This window comes from Primulina tabacum, chromosome 2 (assembly GCF_025594145.1).
Source record: "Primulina tabacum isolate GXHZ01 chromosome 2, ASM2559414v2, whole genome shotgun sequence".
Lineage (NCBI taxonomy): Eukaryota > Viridiplantae > Streptophyta > Magnoliopsida > Lamiales > Gesneriaceae > Primulina > Primulina tabacum.
The window spans coordinates 51,197,137-51,224,831 of record NC_134551.1 but is presented as its reverse complement, the minus strand read 5'-3'; the positions used below and the strand labels follow the sequence as shown (position 1 = coordinate 51,224,831).

The 27,695-nt window shown below is 38.4% G+C and overlaps 2 protein-coding genes and 1 pseudogene across 3 annotated transcripts; 2 read left to right on the top strand and 1 right to left on the bottom strand.

Moving 5' to 3' along the window:
* Window positions 1-82: 82 nt before the first annotated feature.
* Window positions 83-9,876, top strand: LOC142536725 (putative beta-1,3-galactosyltransferase 14). Of its 2 annotated transcripts, XM_075642015.1 has the most exons (8): window positions 83-301; window positions 468-833; window positions 7,672-7,824; window positions 7,902-7,984; window positions 8,099-8,198; window positions 8,398-8,511; window positions 9,052-9,194; window positions 9,525-9,876. In XM_075642015.1, exons 2-8 carry the CDS (start codon window positions 484-486, stop codon window positions 9,623-9,625), a joined length of 1,044 nt encoding a protein of 347 aa, XP_075498130.1. In that variant the 5' UTR covers window positions 83-301; window positions 468-483; the 3' UTR covers window positions 9,626-9,876. The 2 variants fall into 2 exon arrangements, with proteins under 2 accessions (XP_075498130.1, XP_075498129.1); XM_075642014.1 differs by having other exon boundaries at window positions 83-833.
* Window positions 9,877-10,012: 136 nt separating this feature from the next.
* On the bottom strand, window positions 10,013-15,321 carry LOC142536732 (phosphoenolpyruvate carboxylase-like; annotated as a pseudogene).
* Window positions 15,322-25,995: 10,674 nt separating this feature from the next.
* On the top strand, window positions 25,996-27,168 carry LOC142536730 (protein LIGHT-DEPENDENT SHORT HYPOCOTYLS 10-like). The gene is made up of 2 exons (XM_075642019.1): window positions 25,996-26,802; window positions 27,116-27,168. Exon 1 carries the CDS (start codon window positions 26,207-26,209, stop codon window positions 26,759-26,761), a length of 555 nt encoding a protein of 184 aa, XP_075498134.1. The 5' UTR covers window positions 25,996-26,206; the 3' UTR covers window positions 26,762-26,802; window positions 27,116-27,168.
* The last annotated feature ends 527 nt before the right edge of the window (window positions 27,169-27,695 follow it).

The following is a 27,695-nucleotide window of genomic DNA, read 5'->3' as shown; positions in this document are numbered from 1 at the left end:
ACTTTAAATAAATAGAAATATATCATATAAAATTTATTATATGACAAATTTAAGTAGTTTTTTTTATCAGTTAAACGACTAAATTGTCGGGTCACCGGTCTGCTCCGACATCGGCTGTTGCCGACTTCCGGGGCTTCTTACAGCTAAACCAAAACATATTTATTGAGGATTTTGTGTTACTAATCAACTGATAATTATTCCGTACGAAAATCTTGTCTCCCTCTGCGAAAATTATCACCGAAAAATATTCGTTAAGTGTTTCTTCCATGCGTAGCTACTGATTTGCCGCTCGAGAACTGCTGTGAGTCCAAGCTCTTACTCCTCTTTTCGCATACCCACATTAGTTCCCTGACAGATAGGGGGAGGAAAGAACAAAATATCGATCCAAGATTCAAACTTGGAAACCTTTTTTTATTATATTTTACTTTTGGGTTTTGGGGTTTATTTTTGTTGATTCCATTTTCAAGACTTGTTTTGCGAGATATGCCATCGTCACAGAAAATCTTCTATGCACGCCCGTCTTCTTACAGCCGCGGATCGACGGCTCTGATCCTCTGTTTACTGATCGGGATTTCGGGTTTTATTTTCGGCTTTATCGCGATCTCGCGGCAGGGTCTGGGGTATAAATGTGAATTTGGTAAGCCTCTATCAGTGTACGTGAAATGGGATAAGCATTCCAGTGGTGGTAGAAATAATGGTGGCGTTTCGGAAGAAGGACAAAAGCGTCGTAAAGTGATGGGATTTGTGGGTATTCAAACCGGATTTGGATCTGCGGGCCGACGCCGGGCCTTGCGTCAAACTTGGTTTCCGTCTGATCATCAGTCGCTTAAGCGGTATTCATTACCATCCCTTTCCATTCATTCATTTGTTTACTTCACATTCTGTTGTGTCTGTACATTGCCTGCATATAAATTAATTGTTCATGCGATTTATATTATTCTATGTATGATTGAAAATGGAAAATATTTTTCCTCTTTATGCTTTTTCTTGTTAGTGGCATGTTTTTTATTGATTGCTGATAATCACGGGAAATTTAGGGTCCGATCCACGCAAGCGTCACTAATCCAGACACGGGCTTCAAAATTACACTGGGTCCTGAAATCACAAATAAGACCGTTAGGAGGGGGCCAGGAGAGTATCCTGGCGTAGCCCCTCCGACGCTCAAGTCAGAGACTGAGGATATATGGGGGGAGCAGCTAAGGGCGCTGCTGAAAACAATATATTGAATCCATAACTGAACAATCAAACCTGGTATTTATAGGAAGATACCTGGGCCCTTGATGGGCTTGTCTTCTATGTGGGCTAGGGATGGCCCAAGGGTAGTGGGCTCATCCATGTCTTCCATCTGGGCTAGGCCCATCCCTGGGGTATCACCAGTCTCCCCCTCCCGAGTCGAACTGAATCGTAGGTTCAAAGTTCGATTAGTTGTGTTGTCCTTGATTTATCGGCGACGAGGACGTGCCGTAATAGAAAAATTTATTTCGTTTGTCGTTAACGAACAATGTTTGTCGCTACGAAAATTACGGGGATCGACCTGCCCGGTCAGGTCGTGGGGGTGTGGGGGCAACACCCCCATAATTTTTTTTTCCTTCATTCTCATTTCTCCCTGCTCTGGTCACTAACTCTGCCTCTTACGCCTCATTCGCACGCTCCTCCTCCGCTCGACCGTCCGTGCGCCCGGCGCTCCCACTCGCACAGCAGCCGCGCCAAGCGTTCATCTGCACAGCACCGTCCTCGCCTGCTAACGCGTGCCTCACTACCCTCGCCAGCCCAGCACCCTCGCCCACATACGCAACCTCGCCCCAAGCACGCAGCCTCGCCCACATCCCCTCGCTAGCCCAGCACCCTCGCCCACATACGCAGCCTCGCCCCACACACGCAGCTTCGCCCACATCCCCTCGCTAGCCCTGCCGATCTCGCGCTATGCCCTCGCCTCGCCGCTCGCCCTCTCCTTTCACAGAGCGCCACGCCTCCGCCCATCATGCCCTCGCCTCGCCCTTCACGCTCGCCCAGCCTATCTCGCCCCACGCCCTCGCACATCACGCCTCGCCCTCTCACTTCACAGCGCGCCATGCCTCCGCTACGCTCGCCCAGCCCATCTCTGCCGCCCATATACATAGCCTCGCCCACTGCTCCCACGCTCACCCTCGCCCCCGCTTCGCCCCTGCCCCCACGCTCACACTCGCCCCCTGCCCAGCTCTCGCCTGCCTGCGCGCCCAGCCTTCACGAGTGCCCTCGCCCTCGCCCTCTGCCACGCCGAGCACTTGCCTCGCCCACAGCACGCCCTGTCGGGTGCCCCTTCCGAGCGCGAGCGCGCCACGCTCGCCTCGGGCTCAACACTTGTTCGTTCCTGCGGTCCTATCTTTCGAGTATTTTGCATTTCAATTTACTGCTTCTCACGAGTTTATCTTTGATGTTATTAAATCACCAGGGCTAATAAAATATCCAACTCTCCTTCTGTTATACTAGGCGATGTTCTAACAGAAAAATAAAGATTCAACGTCTTCATCCTCCAACTCCTCTGCTGGGTGATACCTTAGCCGGAAAATAAATATTCAACACCTCCACCCTCTAACTCCTCTGCTAGGTGACACCTTAGCAAAAAAATAAAGATTCAACGTCTCCACCCTCTAACTCCTCTGCTAGGTGACACCTTAGCAGGAAAATAAAGATTCAACACCTCCACCCTCTAACTACTCTGCTAGGTGATACCCTAGCATAAAAATAAAGTTTCAACACCTCCCCCCTCTAACTCCTCTGCTAGGTGAGACCTTAGCAGGAAAATAAATATTCAACACCTCCACCCTCTAACTCCTCTGCTAGGTGACACCTTAGCAGGAAAATAAAGATTCAACGTCTCCACCTCTAACTCCTCTGCTAGGTGATACCTTAGCAGGAAAATTAAAATTCATCACTCCCGCCCTCTAACTCCTTTGCTAGGTGATACTTTAGCAGGAAAATAAATATTCAACATCCTCACCCTCTAACTCCTCTGCTAGGTGATACCTTTGCAGGAAAATTAAAATTTTTCACGCTGCTCCTCTACTAGGCGATGCCTTAGTAGGAAAATGAAAATTTAACACCCCCACCCTCTAACTCCTCCGCTAGGTGACACCTTAGCAGGAAAATAAAAATTCTCCTCATCCCCAACTCCGCTCACCCACTAACTTCTCTGCTAGGCGACACCTTAGTAGGAAAATAAAATTCTCCTCATCCCCAACTCTGCTCATCTGCTAGGCGATGCCTTAGCAGGAAAATAAAGATTCTCCACCCTCACCCCCAACTTCTCTGCTAGGCGACACCTTAGCAGGAAAATAAAAATTCTCCTCATCCCCAACTCCGCTCACCCCCTAACTCCTCTGCTAGGCGACACCTTAGCAGGAAAATAAAGATTCTCCACCCTCACCCCTAACTCCTCAGCTAGGTGACGCCTTAGCAGGAAAATAAAATTCAACACCTCCACCCCCTTACTTCTTCGCTAGGTGATACCTTAGTCGGAAAATAAAATTCAACCCCTCCGCCCTCTAACTCCTCTGCTAGGTGATACCTTAGCAGGAAAATAAATATTCAACATCCTCACCCTCTAACTCATCTGCTAGGTGATACCTTTGCAGGAAAATTAAAATTCAACCCCTACGCCCTCTAACTTCTCTGCTAGGTGATACCTTAGCAGGAAAATAAATATTCAACATCCTCACCCTCTAACTCCTCTGCTAGGTGATACCTTTGCAGGAAAATTAAAATTTTTCACGCTGCTTCTCTACTAGGCGATGCCTTAGTAGGAAAATGAAAATTCAACACCCCCACCCTCTAACTCCTCCGCTAGGTGACACCTTAGCAGGAAAATAAAAATTCTCCTCATCCCCAACTCCGCTCACCCACTAACTTCTCTGCTAGGCGACACCTTAGCAGGAAAATAAAATTCTCCTCATCCCCAACTCTGCTCCTCTGCTAGGCGATGCCTTAGCAGGAAAATAAAGATTCTCCACCCTCACCCCCTAACTTCTCTGCTAGGCGACACCTTAGCAGGAAAATAAAAATTCTCCTCATCCCCAACTCCGTTCACCCCCTAACTCCTCTGCTAGGCGACACCTTAGCAGGAAAATAAAGATTCTCCACCCTCACCCCTAACTCCTCTGCTAGGTGACGCCATAGCAGGAAAATAAAATTCAACGCGCCCACCCTCTAACTCCTCTGCTAGGCAATGCCTTAGCAGGAAAACAAAATTCAACACCTCCACCCCCTTACTTCTTCGCTAGGTGATACCTTAGTCGGAAAATAAAATTCAACCCCTCCGCCCTCTAACTCCTCTGCTAGGTGATACCTTAGCAGGAAAATAAATTCTCCACCCTCACCCCCTAACTCCTTTGCTAGGCGATGCCTTAACAGGAAAATAAAATTTTTCTCATCCCCGACTCTGCTCCTTGCTAGGCGATGCCTTAGCAAGAAAATAAAAATCTTCTCCTACACTCTGCTCCTCTGCTAGGCGATGCCTTAGCAGAAAAATTTAATTCATTTCATCCCCACAATACAACAACATCCACGAACTTAATATAAGAACTTGGCTTTATTAACTTTCAACTGATAACATAAGATAAATTCAGAAACAAAATACAGCAAAATTCAAGTCAAGATTAATATTCTCTAAGATGATAAGTGCTTCTGGGCCTCTTTAGAGCATTAACCAGCGCATTCTCCAACTTTCTTCTCTGCTCCTCTTTTATCTCCACAGAACAAAGTTACCCACTTAGAAGCTTCTGCGAATGACTCTACAACTGTAAGACTGAGCTCAAGCTTCCATGCGAATGCTCGCAACCTTTCCTTTCTTCTTCCTTCACGATTCTTTCATAACAACGACGTGCGACTTTTTGGTCCCCGCACAAGACTCCAACTCCCTTTCCCACAGGAAACTTAAGCTTCTGATGATAAGTGGAAGCTACGACTCTAAAATCCTTTAAGGCTGGCTGCCCCAGGATTCCATTATACGATGAGGTAGTATTCACTACGGTAAATGTTACCATCTTTGTCACCCGCCGAGAGTCACGTCCCAAAGATAGGGGAAGAGTAATCTGACCCAGCGGCGGGATGGCATGTCCTGCAAACCCATACAGCGGGGTGGAAACCGGCTCAAACTCAAATTCTTCCACCTTCATTTGATCCAACGTGCTCTTGAACAAGACGTTCACGGAGCTTCCATTATCAATAAATATCCTTGCCACATCATAATTGGCAATGGTGGCCGTTACCACCAAGGCATCGTTATATGGAGTCACAACGCCTCGGAGGTCTTCCGGCCCAAAGCTGATGACGGGGTCTTGTGGTAAGTCTGCACCACTATATATCTCAAAGTTCTCCGATTTTCTCCCATGTGCTTTCCGAGCTCGCCCATAGCCTCCATCGGTAGCACCGCCCGAGATCATATGAATCATTCCTCTCGTAGGGTGATTATCCTCATTCGTTCCCCTCCTCGGTTCGACGGGCTCCTGAAGGACATCTTGACCTCGACCTTCCCCTCTCTGCTCCCCAACCCCCTGATTTATCCATGGAGGGCCTTGACCACGTCTAGGGGACGGGTGAGACCTCGGTCGACTCCCGGATGCAGATCCTTCTCGTCTGTCCCGCGAAGGAAATCTAGCACTGCACTCAACCCTTCGTGACTTCTCCCACCTCCTCGCGGGCTCCCTCACCTCCATCACCTCGTCACGACTCCTATCCAGGGGAACATGTGATGAGAATTGTCCTCTACTTCTAGTTCTGTCTTCCTCTCTTTCCCCCGCACCCCTCTTCCTTCCTCCTTTCTCCACTCCCTCAACTCTACTTCCTCCGTGCCGGTTCTCCATCCTTCTGTACCGTTGGGCATCTTCCAAGTTTACATATTTCTCAGCTCGAGCCAACAGTTCATCAAAGCTTGACGGGGGCTTCTTGACCAGCGACTTGAAAAACTCCCCTCCCCTCAATCCTTGTGTGAAGGCACTTATCATGATGTCAGGAGTAGCCGCTGGTATTTCCAGCGCTGCACTGTTGAAACGCTGGACAAATTCTCGTAAAGTTTCATTCTCTTGCTGCTTCATCACGAACAAGCTCAAATAATTTTTCTGGTGCCTCTTGCTGCTAGCAAATCGGTGCAAGAAGGCAGCTGAGAAGTCCTCAAAAGAACGTATAGAGTTGGGCTGCAAAGTGTTAAACCACTGCTGGGCTGACCTCACTAACGTGCCCAGAAAAACCCTACACCTGACTCCATCTGAATATTGGTGCAACAGAGCCGCATTCTCAAATCTCCCCAAATGCTCTTCGGGGTCGGTATGTCCATCATATTCTCCAACATTCGGTTGTCGGAAACTCGGGGGAAGTCCTTCTTTCAGAATGACAAGCGAAAAAGGACTTCCTTTCTTGGGGGCCGGCGCTCTACTTCTCACCTGTTGTCTCAACATCCGTATTTCCTTCCACATCTCTCCAATCTCTGCATTCCCTTCGCTTGGGAGGGGCTGGGTCTCTTCAATTCTGCTCTGCTGGCCCTCAACATTTTCCTCTCGCTCCTGGCGAGTGGCCTGCTCTTCAATGAACACAGCTTCTTGGTTCCTCTTCATAGCCTCATCCACTGTCCGAGTGATAAATTGACCCAACTGCTCCAGGGTCAAGTTCCCCACATTTTCATTAGGATGGGGTTGCTCGACCCTGGTCTCTTGACGAGGTTGTTCAGTTCTTGTCTCCTGATGGGGTTGTTCCTGCCTCGCCTCAGCATGAGACTGTTCGAGTCCCCTCTGAGGACGCGATGATGCTGAGTTAACTCTTCTACTCCCTCTTCTCCCTACCATCTCTACGTCTCAACTCAAATATTTCCCACAGACGGCGCCAAGTGATACTCACGGGAAATTTAGGGTCCGATCCACGCAAGCGTCACTAATCCAGACACGGGCTTCAAAATTACCCTGGGCCTGAAATCACAAATAAGACCGTTAGGAGGGGGCCAGGAGAGTATCCTGGCGTAGCCCCTCCGACGCTCAAGTCAGAGACTGAGGATATATGGGGGGAGCAGCTAAGGGCGCTGCTGAAAACAATATATTGAATCCATAACTGAACAATCAAACCTGGTATTTATAGGAAGATACCTGGGCCCTTGATGAGCTTGTCTTCTATGTGGGCTAGGGATGGCCCAAGGGTAGTGGGCTCATCCATGTCTTCCATCTGGGCTAGGCCCATCCCTGGGGTATCAATTGCTGTGTTTCTTGGAAAGCTTCTCTAGAGAAAGAATTACGATGTTGCTGGATGCCTCTATTAAGCATGTTCTGTGTTTTTCTATGGGGCTATGTTCTTGTCAATCAGTCCATATATTTTACACTGAATGGACGATTGCCACAATTCTTGTAGTAAATAGGTGGTGAACATTTAATTAAAGTTCAAGATATGTTGTTTAAACCGTCAATGTAGCATATAGAATGCAACAACAAGTGTCACATAAGATGTAAATTTCTGGTCGATGTTCATTGTTATTTAGAAAAGATGTTTGTGCTTTTTTTTCTGTTCCTAGTATTCCCATTGTTCCATGGGAGTCCTCAATTTTGAATTGGAACTGGCTTGTATCATTTGTTTTCTTTATCATCTTTTTTTTTCACGTTTTTCTCTGTTTTATGCATGGATATCGAAATTTTCTTATACTATATTATGCCGCAGGTTGGAAGAAAGTACTGGTTTGGCATTTAGATTCATAATCGGTAGAACCAGTGATAAATCAAAGATGGCAGAGCTTCAAAAGGAAATAACAGAATACGACGATTTCCTGCTTTTAGATACTGAAGAGGAGTACAGTAAGCTCCCATACAAAACGTTAGTTCTGACACATTGTATACGACTACCAGTGCAGCTTCTCTATGATTTACTCTAACTTTTGTTTATGTTTCCAGTTTAGCTTTCTTCAAAGCTGCCTATGCTCTTTATGATTCTGAGTTCTATGTCAAAGCTGATGATGACATATATTTACGACCAGGTGATTGGATTTAAGAAGTTGAAAGTTATTAGTTTTCATACATGTTTTTGTTTGTTTAGACAACGTTTTGACTTTGTTTACAAAAAAATTAGATTTTTTTTAATATGTGAGCAGATCGGCTTTCCTTGCTCTTGGCTAAAGAGCGTCCCCATTCGCAAACTTACCTTGGATGCATGAAGAAAGGTCCCGTGTTCACCGATCCAAAATTAAAATGGTTAGTTCTATGACATTATTACTACGTATATACAGTTATATGCAATCTGCTATTATTCACCATTCAGCTAGTTAAACTGAACTTGTTGTTATTATAGATATATGTACCAAAAACTAACTACTTCATTTATGTATTGACGTTGAAATAATTGCAAGTTTCTCATTAGTGTGAGGTGAATTGATATATTTGATTTGAACAGGTATGAACCTCTGTCACGTTTGCTAGGGACAGAGTATTTTCTTCATGCTTATGGCCCAATTTACGCCCTTTCTGCAGATGTGGTCTCAAGCTTGGTTGCCTTGAGAAATAACAGGCTAGTTCTTCCCATCTCCTTTTATGACACCTTCTTCAGATGTCTATTTAAGTTGGACCTGATAGTGCTGTTTCATTGTTTTTCTGACGTATTTTTATTGTAGCTCAACCAAATTTCTTTTTAGGATTCTAGTTCTTTTCGATGAAAAGAACAATGCGCTTGAAACTAATACTATTAGTGACGTATTCTCCAATCACCATTGATACAGTTCTTTAAATTTCTTCAGGATAGTAGCTCTCTTCATATACGCAGATCTACAGATGAAATTAAAATGTTTAAGTTTGGTGCTTGGTGAACTCATATCTTAAATATGATGTTATATTGGATGAATCTCTTCTACATAAAGATGTTATATTGGATGAATCTCTTCTACATAAAGAAATGCTAAATAAACCTTTGCAACTTCATAAAGAATATTTCTTAGAAAATCAGTCTGGTTACACCAAATATTTCGCGATGATAAGATATATTTTAGTTGTGTCCCTGTTACTTCAGTGCTGTAAAGTTCTGTTAAATTCATTTAGTGCTGTATGCTATTAGTTTCCGGATGTTTAGCAATGAGGATGTTACCATCGGTTCATGGATGCTTGCCATGAATGTCTATCACGAGGATAATAAGAAGCTATGTCAGGCGGAGTGTACTTCCTCTTCTATTGCTGTGTGGGATATTCCCAAGTGTTCGGGTATGTCTTTCTGGTATTTTGAGCCGGAATCTTTGTGCAAATCCCTTTTTCACATCAACTAACTAAATATTTACGAGACATGGTATAAGAAGATTTTTATGTCATTTATGCTACTAAAATTCAGTTTTCTACCCGAGTAGCTTTTAAGGGTCGTATTCTACATCCCAAAACTAGTCACTTGCGTTATATCAGCGTCCACACAATCAATTTTTTTATTTTCAGAACTTTAAAATTTCAGTTTCCCGTTATAGACTGTGTTGCCCATTTTTCATAAATTAATCATTTAGCATATGCTACTGGTTTTCATGATTTCAATGTTGTGATTTATAGGACTCTGTGATCCTGAGAAGAAGATGGTAGAACTTCACCGTAAAGATATGTGCTCGAAAAGCTCAACAATACCATCTGATGAAGATGAGTACCTCTCTTAACTGCCTCCAGCCAAATTCAAGAAAACTGTTAAATATTTTCTGGACAGAACTTCCAAATGGTGAAATAGTATTTGAGTATACAATCTGTCATACCTTGCGGTGTTTACACGACTTTAATTCACCATTTTCCTAGGTATGTAGGTTTTTTCACAGGAGTGGATTTTTTTATAGGAAGTAAAAACATAGATGGGAGGAGATGCTTAATTCTTGAGATGTATGCCGATTCTTATGGAGAGAATACATTAATACAAGCCAGTTTTTCAATATTGTAGTTCCCATGCAAAGCTCCGAAACAACCTTAAACATGAAACTGAAAATAAATAAAGATAAAATCCAACATTATTCATATATTTATGTTATGAATTACAAGGTTGCAGTTAACTAAAAACTGGAGAGAATCTTCTGCATTAAGACGTCAGAAGTCTGTGAATGGAAAAATCTAGAACATATATAAATCAAGTAAATAAAAAAAACGCGATATGTTGTTAATTAGCCAGTGTTCTGAAGTTCAGCAGCAACACTTTTCATCATGAAAAAGAGGGTATCCTCCAATCCAGGAGCATACTCACTAGTTGGATTCAGTTTCACGAGTTCATTGGCCGGTTTGGATTCCACGTACTCTTTGGAAATGTGAGGCCTCAACTTTACATGATAGCTTGGGTTTCGAATCCGTTTCAGAGTATAAGCTTGGCTGACATTCAATGTTGTAATGTAGGAATCACGTAAACGAAGGCGTTGCTTCAAGTATGGGTCGCCTTCCAAAAGATCCCCGTGTCCGACAATCTATGAACGAGATAAATAAGGATATGGTTGGATTGAATGACACAAAAATAAATAATTGCGAACTCATGGTCTAAAACTGTCTGCAATTTCACGGTGTCATTTGAAATTAATTTATCTAAGTTCTTTTTTCAGATTAAAAAACTATTCCATCCAAAAGCAGCCGAAGCTTATTCAACTCACATTTATACAGCTTTCATAATTCATCATCATCAATCTTTCTCCAAATACCAACAGAAAGACATAAAAAAAATTACCTGGAGCAGGATCTCAGTCTCCTCATAGTTGGACCTCAAACGCTCGCCAAACGACCACAAGTCTTTTGAAACCAGGAGTTGATCGTACAATGCAGCAATACCAGGTTCACCCCTGGCAAAAACCATCTCGACTAAATCGACTGTGACTCTAAAGAAAGGCCATTTGTTGCACATTTCTTGCAGCACTTTCAGGTTTTTGATGTCCTTTTGTATGGCGTATTTGAATGCCACCCCAAATCCTAGCCAAACTGGGAGATGAAATCTGGTATACGTCCATGCAAAAATCCATGGAATAGCTCTTAGAGATTCAATGCTTCCACTAGGTTTCTGTTTTGATGGACGACTGCCGATGTTCATTCTACCGTACTCTAGTTCTGGAGTGGCCTATTGTAGTTTACATATATATTCCAAAAAATATTAGCAATACAAATATTAAGGAAGAACAAAGGTAATTAAAAATGTTGAAACTCGCAAGGTGAAAATATTGGACAAAACGGGGTTCTTTGAAGACAATTGAACGATACTCTTCTGTGGCAACAATAGCGATTTCATCTAAAAGTGCTCGCTACTCTGGTTTGGGTGAGATTGGGGGATTCTGTGTTCGAGTGTGGCGGCAGTAAAGCGTTGGATTATTCTGAAGCACAAGTGCTCCTCCCCAAATGATTGCTCAATGACTTCTCCCCGAATCATGACACGAAGAGATCCATGTACCGTGTCTGGTGGTTGAGACAATATAGCAATGTGAGTGACCTCCTCCTCTTCCAAAAGTTCCTCCTCGACCATGGAACATCGTTAGTTCACGCCATATTTTTTGGCAACTTATATAAGCTCCTCTTGGGCCTCGTACAATTGCCATGCCGCAGATAGCCGACCGACTTCTTTGTCAGAGTCTGAATACCAATCCTGGCTTCCTGCTTACCATTGATCTCGTTTTTGTACCAATCAACTGAGAAAATACGTGCAACAGCAGCAGGAGCAGCTTCTAGATCAGCTAATCTCTCGAAAAGTGGAACAACTCTTAGTGGCTGCTTCACATGGCATTCACGTTGCAGAAGTTCGACAGCCGGCACATCAGATGGGGCTGTAGCCATTGAAATGATATATATACCAAAGCAGTCCGATGGGAGTTCCGCCAAGATATGGAACGTGTTCAAAACATCGGAAATATCTTCCGTCTTTTGAATATCTGGTCCAAATAGGGGTCGCTTGCCACTGAGTTCAGACAGAAGCCATTCGTGTCAACGTTCTTCCGACCACTCTTTATATGAACCCATATCCAAGTGCTTGGTAATGGCATCTAAAACATCGGTGTGCCTGTCCGACTCTTGCCTTATGTCGAGCCTCACAAGGGAGAGACCAAATGTTGAAACCCGCCTTAGAAAATCTAGCAGACTCCCATCAGCTATTGGACGGTCCCCACAAGCACAAAGCGATCTGTAACAGAGCTCGTGAGGCTCTAAGAACTGTGTAAAAATTAGAACTTTATTCAGTTAATATCTGAATAACCCCGTATAGAACATCTAATATTTCAATTATACCATCAGGAATTGGGGAGCACTAAGAAAACGTACAAAAGCAAGCAACTACTTGAAAGCTACACACACGGAGACTATTATTTACTTGTGACAGGAGGAAAATCATCAGTTATCATAGAATTTAGAGTGGCACCTGAGCTTTAAATGACGTCCATGAAAATGAAAGAAAACCAGCGCAACATTGGTGTATGAAGCATCGTCTGAGATGTCAAATGTTCCATGAGCTAATAAATGTCGGGATCGTTCACGTGTCTGATAGAACCTATCCCTCGCGTCACCAAGAATGACACAATAAGGTTCGTTCAGTGAGATTGTCTTCCAAAACTCTGCATAACAAGGAAGATTGATACTCTTAACATTTGGAAAGATTGGCTGACGGTTGCTCACGGTCATAAACACCGTAGATTATGTAATAGAATGCAAGTTGTTCATGTTTTGATTATAGAAATTTTAATGCTCTAAGCCTCTGATGAAATATTTCACAGAAAGAAGTCAGGTTGATAGAAGATAAAGAGAACATATTGGAAACTACATTATTGTAGCAGGGTACCTATAAAATATTTTGCACCTGTCCTCGAATATCTGTGGAGTTCATCTGCTCGAACACGAAGCTCATCATTGCAGCGCCACATTGACAACTAGGAAACATAACGGAGTTAAAAAAAATCACAATTCACAAACATGTGACAAGGCTTAAAACTCAAACAAGAAGAAATCCAAAAAACATAAAGATAATTGTTATGTGATTACTTCAAACATTAGATCCTCAATTCGAGAAAAGTACAGGTTAGCAGCCATCATTCTGGCCAATAAGCACATGTCCCTAGTGACCTCAGGAGTTACCCTCGGGTTGCCTGTCATTAATTAAGCAAATATAGAAGCGTTAATTTAAAGAGGACAGGTATAACCGTTTCTCAAGAACTCAAGAACATGGCAATCTTTTATAATGATGTAAGTTTCACAACTGCCGATGCCATCTAATCTCAGTAGTTTGAGAAACTATATAAATGGATATTCATTTTGTCAAGGAAAAGTGAAATACCATCACGGTCTCTACACATCCAAGAAGAAAATTGAATTAGAGGGGCATAACACGCTCTTTAATTCCTATATTCTAAAGTGCGGTATCAACACGGTGCAGAAACTTTGGTACACCTTCCCAGATTGTTTCATGGAATTAACTCATCCCTGCCCTCATTCCATCTTGGGGAGCAGGGGGAGTCCTTTGGATTTCATCAGTTCTGAAAGCAGCTTGAATCTGAAGACATGCAAGGTTTTTTATTAAAGAGAGAAACAAAAAAACAGAAAAAGAAAAGAGGCATTTACAAATGGGAAAAATAAAATAACTCTCAAACTTGATACGAAAATGAACGACTCTATTATACCAAACCATGCCCTTGTCTTTTCTAAGAATCAATCAACTCGAAAAGCTAGCAAAGAATCATCCATATTCGAGTTCAACAATGTGACTGAAATTTGATAAAAATAAAAGAGTAGTTCCATCAAGGTGATCTCTTATCTCATGTAAATGCATTACTATTGAAACCCGTAAGTCCATAATAGTTGTGAGTGTATAAGATGATGGGCATTAATATTCACCTCCCTCTGCAACGTCTCATCAAGCTCCTGTTTATCATCAGGTGTAATGTCTTTGTCATACAACTGGGCTAAGCAATTCCGAATCCTGAAAAGTGGTGATCAATTAGCGGGGGAGAATCAAAGAATTTATTAAGTAAGAGGCGCTTTGCTAGGAAATGTATACAACAAAACATCAAATATACGGTCTCCTTCTCGATGAAAATACATAATCCAAAAAAAAATGTTATAGTAAGAGAACCGACCTTCCATGCTTCTGAAGCAATGATCTTCGGATAGACGTGAGTGGGATGAGCAGTGAAGACTATATCCACAGGCTGATTCTTTAATGCATCAAAAACTTCATGGGGAGATTTTTTTAGATCGACCACAAGTCGCTTGAGAGCCTTTTCGATGTCCGATTCGGTAGTTGCGGAGCTCTCATCCGTATAATCTCCCTTTTTCAGTTTGTTCCGTCGATTGTAAGCAATCTATACCTCCTCAACCAAGTTGGCCAAGTTAAGCATGCGAAAGAAAGCCTTGGCAGTAATCATACAGTCCCCAGGACCCAATCTTGTCAACACATTCCCAAGCTCTTCCAGCTTTTTAGGATCACGCTTGTTTTCATACTCAGCAGAAAGTTCATATCATTCTTGAACCTACAACAAATGACTGAAATTAAAGATACCATACCACCCCATTCATTTTTTTCAAGAACCATAGCATACACATGTTACATCCAAACCTCAGACAGTGCTATAAAGCATGTACTAAAATCTTTACATAGTCAGGTCCACCGTAAAGATTCATTCTTAAAACAAATAACAAAACCCAAAATTCCAAAAATCGATTTGTTTTGATCATATTAATATCTTATTGATCAGAACCAAACCAAATGCCCATTCTTTACTAAAAAGCTATTCCAGAAGATTACATTTAGTTCTTGCACATTAATCTCAACTTGGATACACACCAAAATTCAGACTTTTGCAACAAATAACTCCTACAATTGCAATCATTGTTGAATCTTAGGGTTAGAACACTAATGAGAATCCATGATCGCTAGAAAATCAATGCTCTTGTTCTAAAACCAAGGATCAATTTTTTTTTACCATCGAAATAAGACAAAAATAGCGTAAAAATTAATTCATTTCGCGCCATTTCTCTAAGATCCAGTCCATGCAAATCCTGCAGAATGTCAAGAACCGATCCAAAAGCAATGCATCATACTCGACGAGCTTATCATCCTCAGACACTTTTACAGGAACCAAAAGCCTCAACTGGGCATCTATTAATGCCATCTTCTCCACATTTTTTTTTCCAGCCATGAATCCCTTAAATTACCTTATTTCTCAGCACAAAAATATAATATAGTCTGGACCTTGCAAAGAAGTGAGTGCAAAAATCAGTAAAGAAAAGCCCACAAAAATCTGATCAAGACCAAGGAAAGTAGGGACTACACATGATTACATTAATTTTAAAGGATCAGAGATTCATAGAAAACAGCGTATTCGTGTCCAAGGCTTTAAATTTACGTGCAAAGACGGCCTTTTTTTTTTTTTTTTTTACGATTTCGAAAAGTAATGTAAGATGATATAAAATCAGTTTTGTGAGATATATATTCATGAAAAAATATTAATTTTTATTCTGAAAGTATTATTTTTCACTTTAAATATTAATCTTACTGAAATAGATTCATGAAATCATCTCACGAAAAACCTATTATTTAATAAAATAAGAGTAATCACTTTAATATATCCAGAATACAATAAAAATTTAGATATAACAATTTGAATTTAATATAATTCAAAACATAATATCATCTTTATTGACAATAATATATCAAGATATGACATTTTTACTGCCTTATAATTCAAAAGCTTTGAAAATTAAACCTTTTTATCTATAATTTTTGATAAAATAAGTAATGAATATATAATATTATGAGCAAACAAACACAAACGCCCTTGTAAAAATATATTCTTTTTTAAAAAAAAGTTAATGAAAATATGTTTTTGCTAATGTTTTTCATATTTCAAACTACTTGCTCTAAAATCTAAAGTCCCCGTATAAGTTAGCAACTGGGTATTATTGGGCTGAAATAATTCAAGCCATTCGTTGGAATTTCCATAAGATAATTTACAAAGATTAATTCTTTATTTTTTTAAATATTCTTCAATGATTATATGGGTTTACGTTATGGGCTTTGTTTTGATTTTCTTTGCATGTCAAAACTTTGATTCATTTTCGTATCAACTGTTCGATATATTGTCTAAAGAAGAAAATATTTTTGTTACATAATAATCTCATCTCTTAGGGAGAGATTATGTTTTGAATTGTGTATATTATATATATGTTTTTGTTGGGAAGTCTAATTTACGGGAGATTACGTCAAAAAATTTGTAAATTATTATGCAATACATAATATAATATTTGTTGGAAAGTCCAATTTACAGGAAGATTATGTAAAAACAAATTAATATAAAATATTATGTTATACATTATATTATGTATTATACTGCACACATCGCATGTACGTCGGTCGCTAATATGTATAGACTACAATCGCCTGAGATCATAACCCAAACCTGGTATTTAAACTTACTAACATACTAGCGATCTTTTGTACGTATTGCATCTATATATATGTGTGTATGATTGATATAATAAATTAAAATTTCAAAAGTTTGGATAAAAATTAAAGAAAATATTTTAGTACTTTTAAATTGTTTTGAAAAGAACACGTAAATTTCTAAAATATTTTTTCTAAACTAGGGCTGCAAAGGATTGAGTCGAGTTTTTATATTTGGCAAAAACTTGTGTGAGACGCTCTCACGGGTCGTATTTTGTGAGACGAATCTTTTATTTGGGTCATCCATAAATAAATATTACTTTTTATGCTAAGAGTATTATTTTTTATTGTGAATATCGGTAGGGTTGACCCGTTTCATAGATAAAGATTCGTGAGACCGTCTCACAAGAGACCTACTCTATGTATTTTGTTTAAATAAACTCAAGCGTGTAACTTTAAAGGGAATCTGAACTGTATTGTTAATATGATCTATATATTAATTCATTTACCTATCATAGAAAATCTACTTGGTTGGTCAAATTTAATTTCTTTTCTCGTACAATAAAATTATTTATGCGAGCCAACAAATTGGTGTAATTGTTTGAAACTTAATGATCACGTTAATAAATTCCTAGGAAAATGTCCATTTCAGGAAAATAATAATAATAAAAAACTATCTTTGGAAAAGTTAACTGGGGAGAAATACAAGTAATAATCGGAAGTGGTGGGGGCAGTGAAGCATTATATGCTGATTAGGGCTTTTTAACAAATCTTTTCTCTAAATTTATTTGTACACCTACTATTGTCCTTGAAATTAATTTCGAGGAGACTTTGAAGACAATAAAAACAAAATTAACATGTTTTTTTTTTAATTTTTTGAGAAGATTGTAATTTGGTCTTATTTATTTATTTATTTTCAATTTTGATTATCAGTGTTGTCAAAATTCATCGTTAGTTATATATTATTCATTTTTTTTCCGCATTTTTGTCATTTTTCATTGAGAGTGTTGATATGTAACTATATATTTCAGCATCATATTTGCATCATATCAGTGTCACATCAGTGCCACACGAGAAAAATAACTAAAATTGTAAAAAAATGTAATAAACTAAAACTGAATTTTCACTACCTAAAAAACTAAAATATGTTTTTTTTCATCTTATGTATTACATAAATAAGCGTAGTTTTTCGTTTTCGCGATCATTTTAAATTTGATTATCAATAAGACATCTTGTATTCTGTAGCATTAATTAATTGAATTTTTTTAATCTAGTAAAATAAATAACTATGCAATAAAATATAATGATGATAAAATTCAAATTTATAAATATATAAATATATATTTTTATATATAATGTTTCATGATTGTTGCTCGCGCATGTGCTGTATTCGAGATATGACAAATTTTAAATATTTGAATTCAAAATTCTCTATGATGAAAATTTTGACAGATTATATAAAGTTAGGCGAGATTTTGACTAATTTATACTGAAATGTCGAAAAGATAATTTGTAAGTACAATTTATTTCAGGATATTTCTATAAAAATTTTGAACTCATTATTTCGAAGCGCAATCGACGGCCTCGTTGCTGTACCCATTTCAAGAACTGAGCCAATAACAAAGTGTATCATATCGTATATTCAAAAGAACTACATATATATATTTTTAATTATTTAATTAATAAACATATATGGTTATTACACATCTGTTACATATATACACACACATAAATATATTAAACATCTATTTTAAAATTTTTTACAATCTTGGTCTTTTTTTTTTAATCGAGAATGATGATTTGACATTTGATACATCATTACATCAATATTTCATCTATATCATATCAGCGTCACGTCATAAAAATAACCGAAATTACAAAAAAATAAAAATAGTAAATTAAAATTAAAATTTGACAATATAGATTAATAACTTAAAAAAACACATATGTCATGTTAGTAACGGATTATAAAAGATCTAATGCAATATATATACATCAATTCAAAATGTCCATTTTTATAAGTTAAATTTAAATTTATTGTTTTAAACAAAAACAAAAGTAATCAAAAACTGGAAAATAGAGGTGAGTTTCCTTCGTGGTTAGTAATATCTCAATAAAATTACAAGTTTTGCTGTAAAACAAAATTTATGATTGTTAATATAATCGGTTACGGTATCGTTAAATTTTTTATACGGCGAATGTATGATATAAATGATTTAGACAAAAACTTGTGTGAGACAGTATCATGAGCCGTATTTTGTGCGACGGATCTCTTATTTAGGTCATCCATAAAAAAATATTACTTTTTATGCTAAAATTATCACTTTTTATCGTGAATATCGGTAAGATTGACCCGTCTCACAGATAAAGATTCGTGAGACCGTCTCACAAGAGATCTACTCAATGATTTATTAGTAGCAATTAATGTGTTTTGAGCATTTTACGTTAAATAAATACAGCGAATCAGAAGTACTTATATTATCCATTTTATAATCATTAAATTTTTAAAATAAGACTCTCATTTTTTATTCCTAGCTCAATCTAAGAATTGAAATCGATACAATTAGCTCAAGCTAGTCTTAATTTCATTAGTTTAATTAGGGTCTCTCTCTCACACACACATATTATTAGTAACAGTTAATATGTCACCGCTCATGGAGATGTTGGCGACGAAAGATGAGATATACTGGAAGCAAAGAAGCAGGGTTAACTGGCTTAAGCATGGCGATAGAAATTCTAAATATTTTCATGCTTATGCGGCGGCAAGGAGATCTAGAAATCATATTACTGGTCTTGTCTCGGCCCATGGGGACTGGTGCACAGAGATGAGGAGCATGGTTGAGATTGTGGAGGACTACTTTGCTCACCTATTCCAATCTGATAATCCTACAGAAAATGATAGAAACCAGATCCTGGACTGTGTGAAGGAGACAATTGATGATCACACAAATTCAATCCTATGCAATCCATTCACTGTGGCTGAAGTGAAGAATGCGATGTTCGACTTGCATCCAGACAAAGCCCCAGGACCAGATGGCATGCCTGCTTTCTTCTTTCAAAAATTTTGGGATGTGATAGGTGAAGATGTCTCGGAAGCCATATTAAAAATACTAAATGAGGGGGAGGCTCTTGAGGACTGGAATGACACAATAATTACTCTTATACCGAAGATCCCGAGTCCAATGACTATGAAAGACTTCCGGCCTATTAGTCTTTGCAATGTCTGCTATAAAGTAGTTGCTCGGTGTTTGACAAATAGGTTCAGACCTATTCTAAAGAATACAGTGAATGAATTCCAGAGTGCATTCGTTCCTGGCAGATTGATATCTGATAACATCATACTCAGTTTTGAAACATTACACTGGATCAGAAGCAGAAAACAGGGCCAGAAAGGTTATGGTGCACTAAAGCTTGATATAAGTAAGGCCTGTGATAGAGTGGAATGGGGTTTTCTTGAAGGAATGATGATCCGGTTGGGATTTTCACCTATTTGGGTGGAGAAAATTATGCGGTGTGTGCGTACTGTCCGATACTCCTTCTCCTTAAATGGTGAAATCATTGGAAACGTCATACCAGACCGAGGTTTAAGACAGGGAGACCATCTTTCCCCATATTTATTTGTCTTGTGTGCTCATGGTTTATCTTCTGCCCTCATATCTCTTGAACAACGCAGGCTATTAACAAGAGTTCGTATTGCCTCATCTTGCCCAACCATTACTCACCTATTATTTGCTGATGATAGCCTCCTCTTTTTTAGAGCGACAATGGCAGACTGTGAGGCTATCCGGAACTGCTTATCTTCTTATGAGAAGGCCTCGGGACAACTGATCAACTTTGAGAAATCATCGCTCTCTTTTAGCCCGAATACCGATGCGCAATTGGCAGAAAATATCAAGTCAAGACTGGCCATTTCGTTAGTGCACGGACATGAGGTCTATCTTGAACTTCCAGTGTTTTCTACTAGAAGCAAGAGACTACAGTTCAGATATCTTGTGGAGAGAGTTGTGAAACGAATACAGGGTTGGGGCAACAAAAACTTTTCGGTGGGGGTTAAGGAGATTTTGATAAAATCAGTGTTGCAGGCAATACCCACCTATGCTATGTCCTGTTTTCGAATCCCGAAATCGGTTTGTGAAGAGATAGAGCGTGAATGCTCAAACTTTTGGTGGGGTGTTGGGGAGAGAAAGAGACGAATGCATTGGAGATCTTGGAAAGCACTATGCCAGCCAAAGTGTATGGGTGGGTTGGGTTTTCGACACCTTGAAACGTTTAATAAGGCACTGTTGGCAAAACAGATATGGCGTATACTAGTAGACCCGGAATCATTGGTTGGCCGTGTGCTTAAAGCTAGATATTTCAGGCACCAAGATATTATGGAGACCGGCCTTGGCAGCAACCCATCGTACCTCTGGAGGTCACTGTTATGGAGCCGCTCTTTACTGGATATTGGGCTGTGTTGGCATGTGGGCAACGGGGCAAAGATAAACCTGGTCGGGGATAGATGGATTCCGAGATCAAAAGGCAGAATTTCTCAGACTCCGAATCTAGACAACAGAAAGGTTCAGGACCTTATTGAAAATGGGAGTTGGAAGGTATCTGTCGTACAACAGCTCTTTTCCCCTCATTTGGTGCAGGATATATTGGTTATCCCTCTACCAGCGATGCCACATGAGGATTTCCGATTCTGGTTATTCGATGCTAAAGGCAAATATACAGTCCGAGAAGGGTATAAGGCAGCTTCAGGTTTCTATGATTCACCATTGTCTAGTTCGAGCACTACAATGAAAAGCTGGTGGAAATTCCTCTGAGCTCTGTCACTTCCGCCGAAAGTCAAGATATTCTGCTGGAGAGTGATACATAATATAATTCCTACTGAAAGAAACTTGCAGACTCATCATGTTCCAGTAGCAGACGTGTGTCCGTTGTGTCAGGCGAGTTGGGATTCTACGAGCCATGCTTTATTCCTATGTGCGGCCATAAAGTCTTGTTGGAAATAAACTTGTTTCCGGCCGCTCTTGAAACAGGTCTGCCATCTGGAAGTGTTTGATATCTTCTTGTGGATGAAGGATAAGCTTAGCAAGAAAGAGTTTGAAGTGTTTGCTATGCGCACTTGGGCGACGTGGAGTGAAAGATTGCAGTTGGTTCACAAGAGTCAGGGGAGATGGGAAATTACTAATACAGACTGGAGTGAATCCCTGCTGCATGATTTCCAGCTAGCTCAAGTAGCTCTATCGACATTGCCTGCTAATGTACAGTGCTCGTCCCCTGCCGCGTGGGTGCCGCCACCAGAATATAAGCTCCGATTGGATGTTGACGCGGCCTATAATGAGGACTCTAACAGCTGTGCTATTGGAGGAGTGGTGAGGAATCACGAGGGACAACCAGTAGTAGTTTTTGGACGGAAGATTGACATGCCCCAGTCGGTTTTATGCGCCGAGCTTATTGCTATTCACGGGGGTTTAAAATTGGCTCAACTGCATAACTTACAGATTCATCAAGTTGCCTCCGATTCTCTCCTTGCCGTGCAAGCAGTCACAAGGCCGGAAGAGAACCCTTAGCTATTCAGGTTCCATTGCTTCAGATATCAAATTACTATTGAATTCTAGAAATAGCATTTCACTTTTTCATGTTCGTCGATCGGCAAATGCGGTAGCCCATTCGATAGCTGCTTTTGTTATTTCCTCCAACTCTCAGTTTGTATGGGAGATTGGAGCTTTTCCCTTATGGTTGATTCATCTTGTAACTAAGGACATCTTGGCTATGAAATAATTACAAGTGTTAACCGTAAAAAAAAAAGTTAATATGTCATCGTCACTCATTGAATATCAATGAGATATTAATTGCAATTAATAATATATGTGTGTGCTAGAATGTAGTGGTTGAAAGAAATTATTTCCAGGGATCATATATTCTATAAGTGATATTCCATGCATTTGCTACGGTTCATGTTAATTAGACCAATTTACGACCCATAATCAATAGTGGTGCATGAGTATGAGTTGAGGCTTATGTTAAGTCATTCTATGGCTTATGATCGTTACCAAAAAAAAAAACGCTAGAGCAATTTGTACTAACTATTTAGAATTTAGGTACTTAAGTCTGGAAGTCCTATGTTCGATTCTTGATAGAGACGAAAGAAACAACTTTCGAGGGATAAAATATTTATAAGTGACGGTGCATGAATATATGTTATGAAGCATGGGTATAAGCTATGGTCATTCTGAGCCAACTTATGATTCATGACCAATAGTGATGCATGAACGTGAGCTAATATTCATATTAGGTCAACCTAGGTCCCATAATCATTACATTTTATTTCGATAATTTCTTCTTCCTTTGTTTCTTTTTCTCGAAGAAAAGGGATAAATGCCGGTAGAATTGGATTATTTCGACCTTACCATTAGGAGTTGGGATGATCAACCGATTAGTCAGTAAAATACCAATTTACTGGAAATCATTATTCTTTAATTACCTAATAAAGGATAGACTTACCTTAATTGAGATTAGACTTGGTCACGTAAAAGCCACAAAAGCAAAGAACAATCAAAGAAATTAAGCCGACTAATGACAACAAAAACATCACTGACAGCACTATAACCGCATACGATTATTATAATTAAGCATTATTAGCTGCCTTAATCATATTATACTTCAATTTTTATTTTTTTATTTTATCACAAAACAATTGTTACTTCAATTTTTTTATTTTTATTTTATCACAAAATGATTATCGAAATATCTTATTCTGTTGAAGTATAAAAAAATATATGAGAGTTAGTAGAATAATAATTCATATATAACTGTATTTTTTTTTTTTGAAGATGTGGCTTCACAGTGATTGGGTGATTAAAAATTAATCTTTAATTTGATACAACTTTTGGCAAATCTTTAAAAAGAGTCAACCTAAATCATGTAAATGAAAAATTACCTACTTTTCCTTGTTGGAGTCGAATTATGTGTGGAATGGTCCAAGCTTAGGCCAAATATTCTTACCTTTTTCCTATCCTAACCTTTCTATACATTTTTTTTGTTTGTCATAGAGTATTTATATCATGTAAGACAGTTTCAATATTTATATCCATATTTACAAAGAAAAATAATGATTGGGTCCATATTTAGCAAGAAAAATAATATTTTTTCTATGAATCGGTCGGATTTAGATCCTCCAATGTGTTGAAAACACAGCACTTTGTGCTGTGCACTTTTAACACGAGATGATCACATGAGATTATCTCGTTTAATCTAAAAACTTTTTAAATTTATCTCATATGGTGTGATGTCCACAAGATGATCATATGAATCATCTCTTATAAAAAGTGCACATCATGATCAATTTATTTATTAAAACTCGAACTCATTACACCGTATAAAATATGATTGAAGAATTGTTTCGAATTTAGGGACAATGAAACAAATCAAATATTAATTTATTGAAGGAGCAGCTTAAATTTGGAACATATTTATTGATTTGAGCACATTACAATAAATAGTGGTAGATTGAAATAGTAAATATGGAGTATTTATTAATTATAATTAGTACGACGAGCGAGTGTAATATTAAATGATAGATTAAATTTCACAAATTCAATAATAATAATAATAATAAATAAATAAATAAATAGTTGGAAGCAACTGTCCCAGCACACGGTAGAATAGGGTTGGGGGTCCACCATGCACATAATATTTCCGATTTGAGTGCCAACAATAAAAACAAACAAATTGTGCAATGGGAAAATGGAATAACAATAGATGCTAATCGCCATCGGTACTAGCATGAATGTGTAGCTAAAATATAGCCATTTATATTATATATATAATATATATATTTTACCATATAATATAATCAAATAGTTAAAATAATCGGATGATTCCCATTATTATAAATAATGTCAATTCCATGGATTTTTGGTATGTGAGTGAACCTTCTCAAATCAATTAATGTGTCAAGAAGACTTTCATACCCTTATCGAATTTTGAAAATTAATGAGAGTTGAAAATCAAGTGAGATTTTCCATGAGTAATAAGTTCCATATATAAATTCCATCATATATTACTAGGCAAGGAAGATTGCATCGAAAAAGGGATAGGTAGAATGCTTATTTTATGTTATATTTGGAGTATTTATTTCTATACTGTCAAATGTTAGTCTTTAGATCATGAGCATATATCTTAACTTTTATAAGATGTAATGTAAGAGACTCACGTGATCTAATGATGTTGAAATTGAGGGAGAATAGTCTTGTATTTTTTAATTTTGGCAAGTTAATGTTTTTCACTGGGAATGGTATTCTCGGCACAATGCGTACACATCAACGACAAATCATAAAATGACTATTTATATATATATATAATATATATAATAATCAAAATTACAAAAATATAATATTATAGGACAAAAAATTGGAATTTTTCCATCATCAAAATCGCATGTTTAATATTTGGAAAAAAAATTAACTTGTGAATATTTGAAGTGTTTTAATTAGGCGAATATGGAAAAAATGTTATATACAATCTACGATATATTAATATGATTATCATTATTTATTTATATTATAAAGCATGAGAGTATTCATGAGTAACAACTTTTGGTATTTTGGTGTCATATATTTTCTAGTACAAAAATACCACTATAACATTAAAAAAAATCAATTTTATTAATAAAAATATAAAAAATGATTTTCACTAAATTTGTAATTTATTAAATAACATATCTTATCCACTTTAAAAAATCTTGAAAATTTCTAAAAGTATTTGCACTAGAAAAATCATGATTTGTGTGCAAGCGTACGAGCGCACATTTGCATTGGAAAAAGCTTGACTTGTGCGCAAAAGCACGACCTATTTGAGTCGAATGTCGGACCAATCAAGGAAAAAAACGCCTAGCTAGGCTATGCCACCTTTTTCTATTTTTAAATTTTTTTCGGAAAAGACTTTTCACATGCCTGACTGCCCTACTGTTGGTGCTTGATCTGGTTGTTGTTGGTGCTTCGTATGGCTGTCTATGGATGACAACCTTTGGCATTTCATATTGATTCAACCAACTTATATAAATTGAAGATGTGCCAAGCTCGAAAACACACCATAAACGTCCACTTTGTCTCACATGCAAGCTGCTTGTGGTTTTGCGTGATCTGCTGGTAAAATTTAGATATTCATTTTTTTCGTCAGTGTAGCGACTTATGCTACATTGCTGCAGGTCTGTCCGTTGTGTCTTGGGAAACCGTCGCCCGACTTAATCCTCGAAGCACATACCGAAGGAGACGAATCTGTTTTAAAAAAACTATACTTGTTACATGTCTCGATTTGGTTTACTTTTTTTGTTGTTCTTGCTCCATGAATGAATAATAATACTAAATGAAATCAAAAGTTAACTTAAAATTATAAATCAAATCTTACTCCAAATCTCAGGGGAGACAGGTTTCATGATCACTCTAAACTCTAGGATAAAAGTAGGATTATATATATACCTCTTTAATCAACCTTAGCCACTTTACCTAGCGAACAAACACTGTGTTTAATTAAAAAAATCGCATTTAGAAGTACTCTAAAATTGAATTTTGACAGGGGCCAAAACGTAATTCTTTTTTTGTTAATACAGCACCTTTCGATGATGCTATGCTTATCCCAAATACACAAAAATAATTAAATAGAAGAGCAGCAGTACTACTGCACTTGGTACCATTAAAGGAAGAAAATAGTGTGGAAAATGAATAAAAAGAGAGGAACTAAAGCACTTTGATTGGAATATATCATGTCTCCTCCATTTGCCCATGATTTGATTACCCACTTGATCATGAAATTCTTGCTCAATATCTACTTGTTTGCAAGAAATAATTCTTGAGCCCAAATCAAGTGTATCGATATGATGCCAAATGCTCTAGTTGGAGGTCAGGGATCGTCTTCGTCCACGTCGTCGTCAGCATTAGCTTCAGCTTCAGCGTCAGCTTCGGCGCCTACCGATCATCAGCCGCCTCAGCTGAGCCGATACGAGTCTCAGAAACGTCGTGATTGGAACACCTTCGGGCAGTACCTGAGAAACCTTCGTCCCCCCTTGGCCCTGTCCCAGTGCAACTACAATCATGTCCTTGATTTCCTGAGATACCTCGATCAGTTCGGGAAGACTAAGGTTCACACACAAGGGTGCATGTTTTTCGGGCAGCCCGATCCTGCGGGGCCCTGTACTTGTCCCCTCAATCAGGCCTGGGGAAGCCTCGACGCTCTCATTGGTAGGCTACGCGCCGCCTATGAGGAGAACGGCGGCGCGTCGGAGACAAACCCTTTTGCGAATGGGGCTATACGTGTTTATCTTAGGGAAGTGAGGGATTCTCAAGCAAAGGCAAGAGGGATACCCTACAAGAAGAAGAAAAAGAAGAGGAAAGTTAGTGAAGGAATGAGCTCAAATTTTCATCAGATTTAATCGTCTTCAACATTTGAACATTATCATCACTAATTTCCGTGGTAAGTTTATTTAATTACGATACATATAATATAAATTAAGCTGCTTAATTAATCTTTAATTTCGATCATACGTATAACATGTAATTTTCCGACCTTGCAGATTAATCATATGTGCAGTATGTATGTATGTATGTATGCTCTCCGATCAATTATTGATTTCTCTTTTAGTACATAAAATAACATGGATATCAATCTCATTAATTGAATGGATGCATCTCGTGGAGAGCCCTAGATGATTCTATTTCATCAAGATTTAACCCTAAGCCAAGTTTTCTTGAACCCTAATCTGCATAGCCCTTTTTCTTCTTCACAGTGATCATATATACCGCCATTGTTTCAAAAGACGAAAACGATACAGGGACTATATACCATATGTGAACATCGGTTGAAGTGACATCCAACTATTGGAAGTTCACGACGTTATCACAGTTGTGGTTACAAAGATGTCCACATTGAATGTTCATTATATTAAATATTATATATATATATATAATTAAATCTCTGGTGTATATTTTTTTTTTATCTTTGTGGATTTTAACGATTTTGAGGAACTCAGATTATAGTGATTCGAGCACATGCAATCGCCCCATAAAATTTGTATATCTTCGAATTTTATTCATAATTGAAAAATAAATCTTGTGTACATGTATATATCTTGATTTAGCAGCAACACAATTCATGTCTGGTACATAGTTTTAATTTTTCTCATTTATTGAATATTTTCTTTCATTTTTCAATAAGGATTAATATAGTAATTGATGTCTTTTTCTTACCAAAAGTAACGTTATTTGTCATTTGGTCTCTTCTCTACAAGATCAGGATCAGATTTTGTGACGATTCCATTGGTGTGGACATGTTTATTATAAGCCATTAAAATCAAAATTATATGTTGG

Bases quoted from the DNA above. Each gene is read 5' to 3' on its own strand.
- LOC142536730 (XM_075642019.1), top strand. From the start codon at position 26,207: ATGATGCCAAATGCTCTAGTTGGAGGTCAGGGATCGTCTTCGTCCACG.
- LOC142536725 (XM_075642015.1), top strand. From the start codon at position 484: ATGCCATCGTCACAGAAAATCTTCTATGCACGCCCGTCTTCTTACAGC. The intron at 8,199-8,397 runs GTTAGTTCTATG...TGATTTGAACAG, and splicing joins ACCGATCCAAAATTAAAATG to GTATGAACCTCTGTCACGTT. The intron at 8,512-9,051 runs GCTAGTTCTTCC...GTATGCTATTAG, and splicing joins GTTGCCTTGAGAAATAACAG to TTTCCGGATGTTTAGCAATG.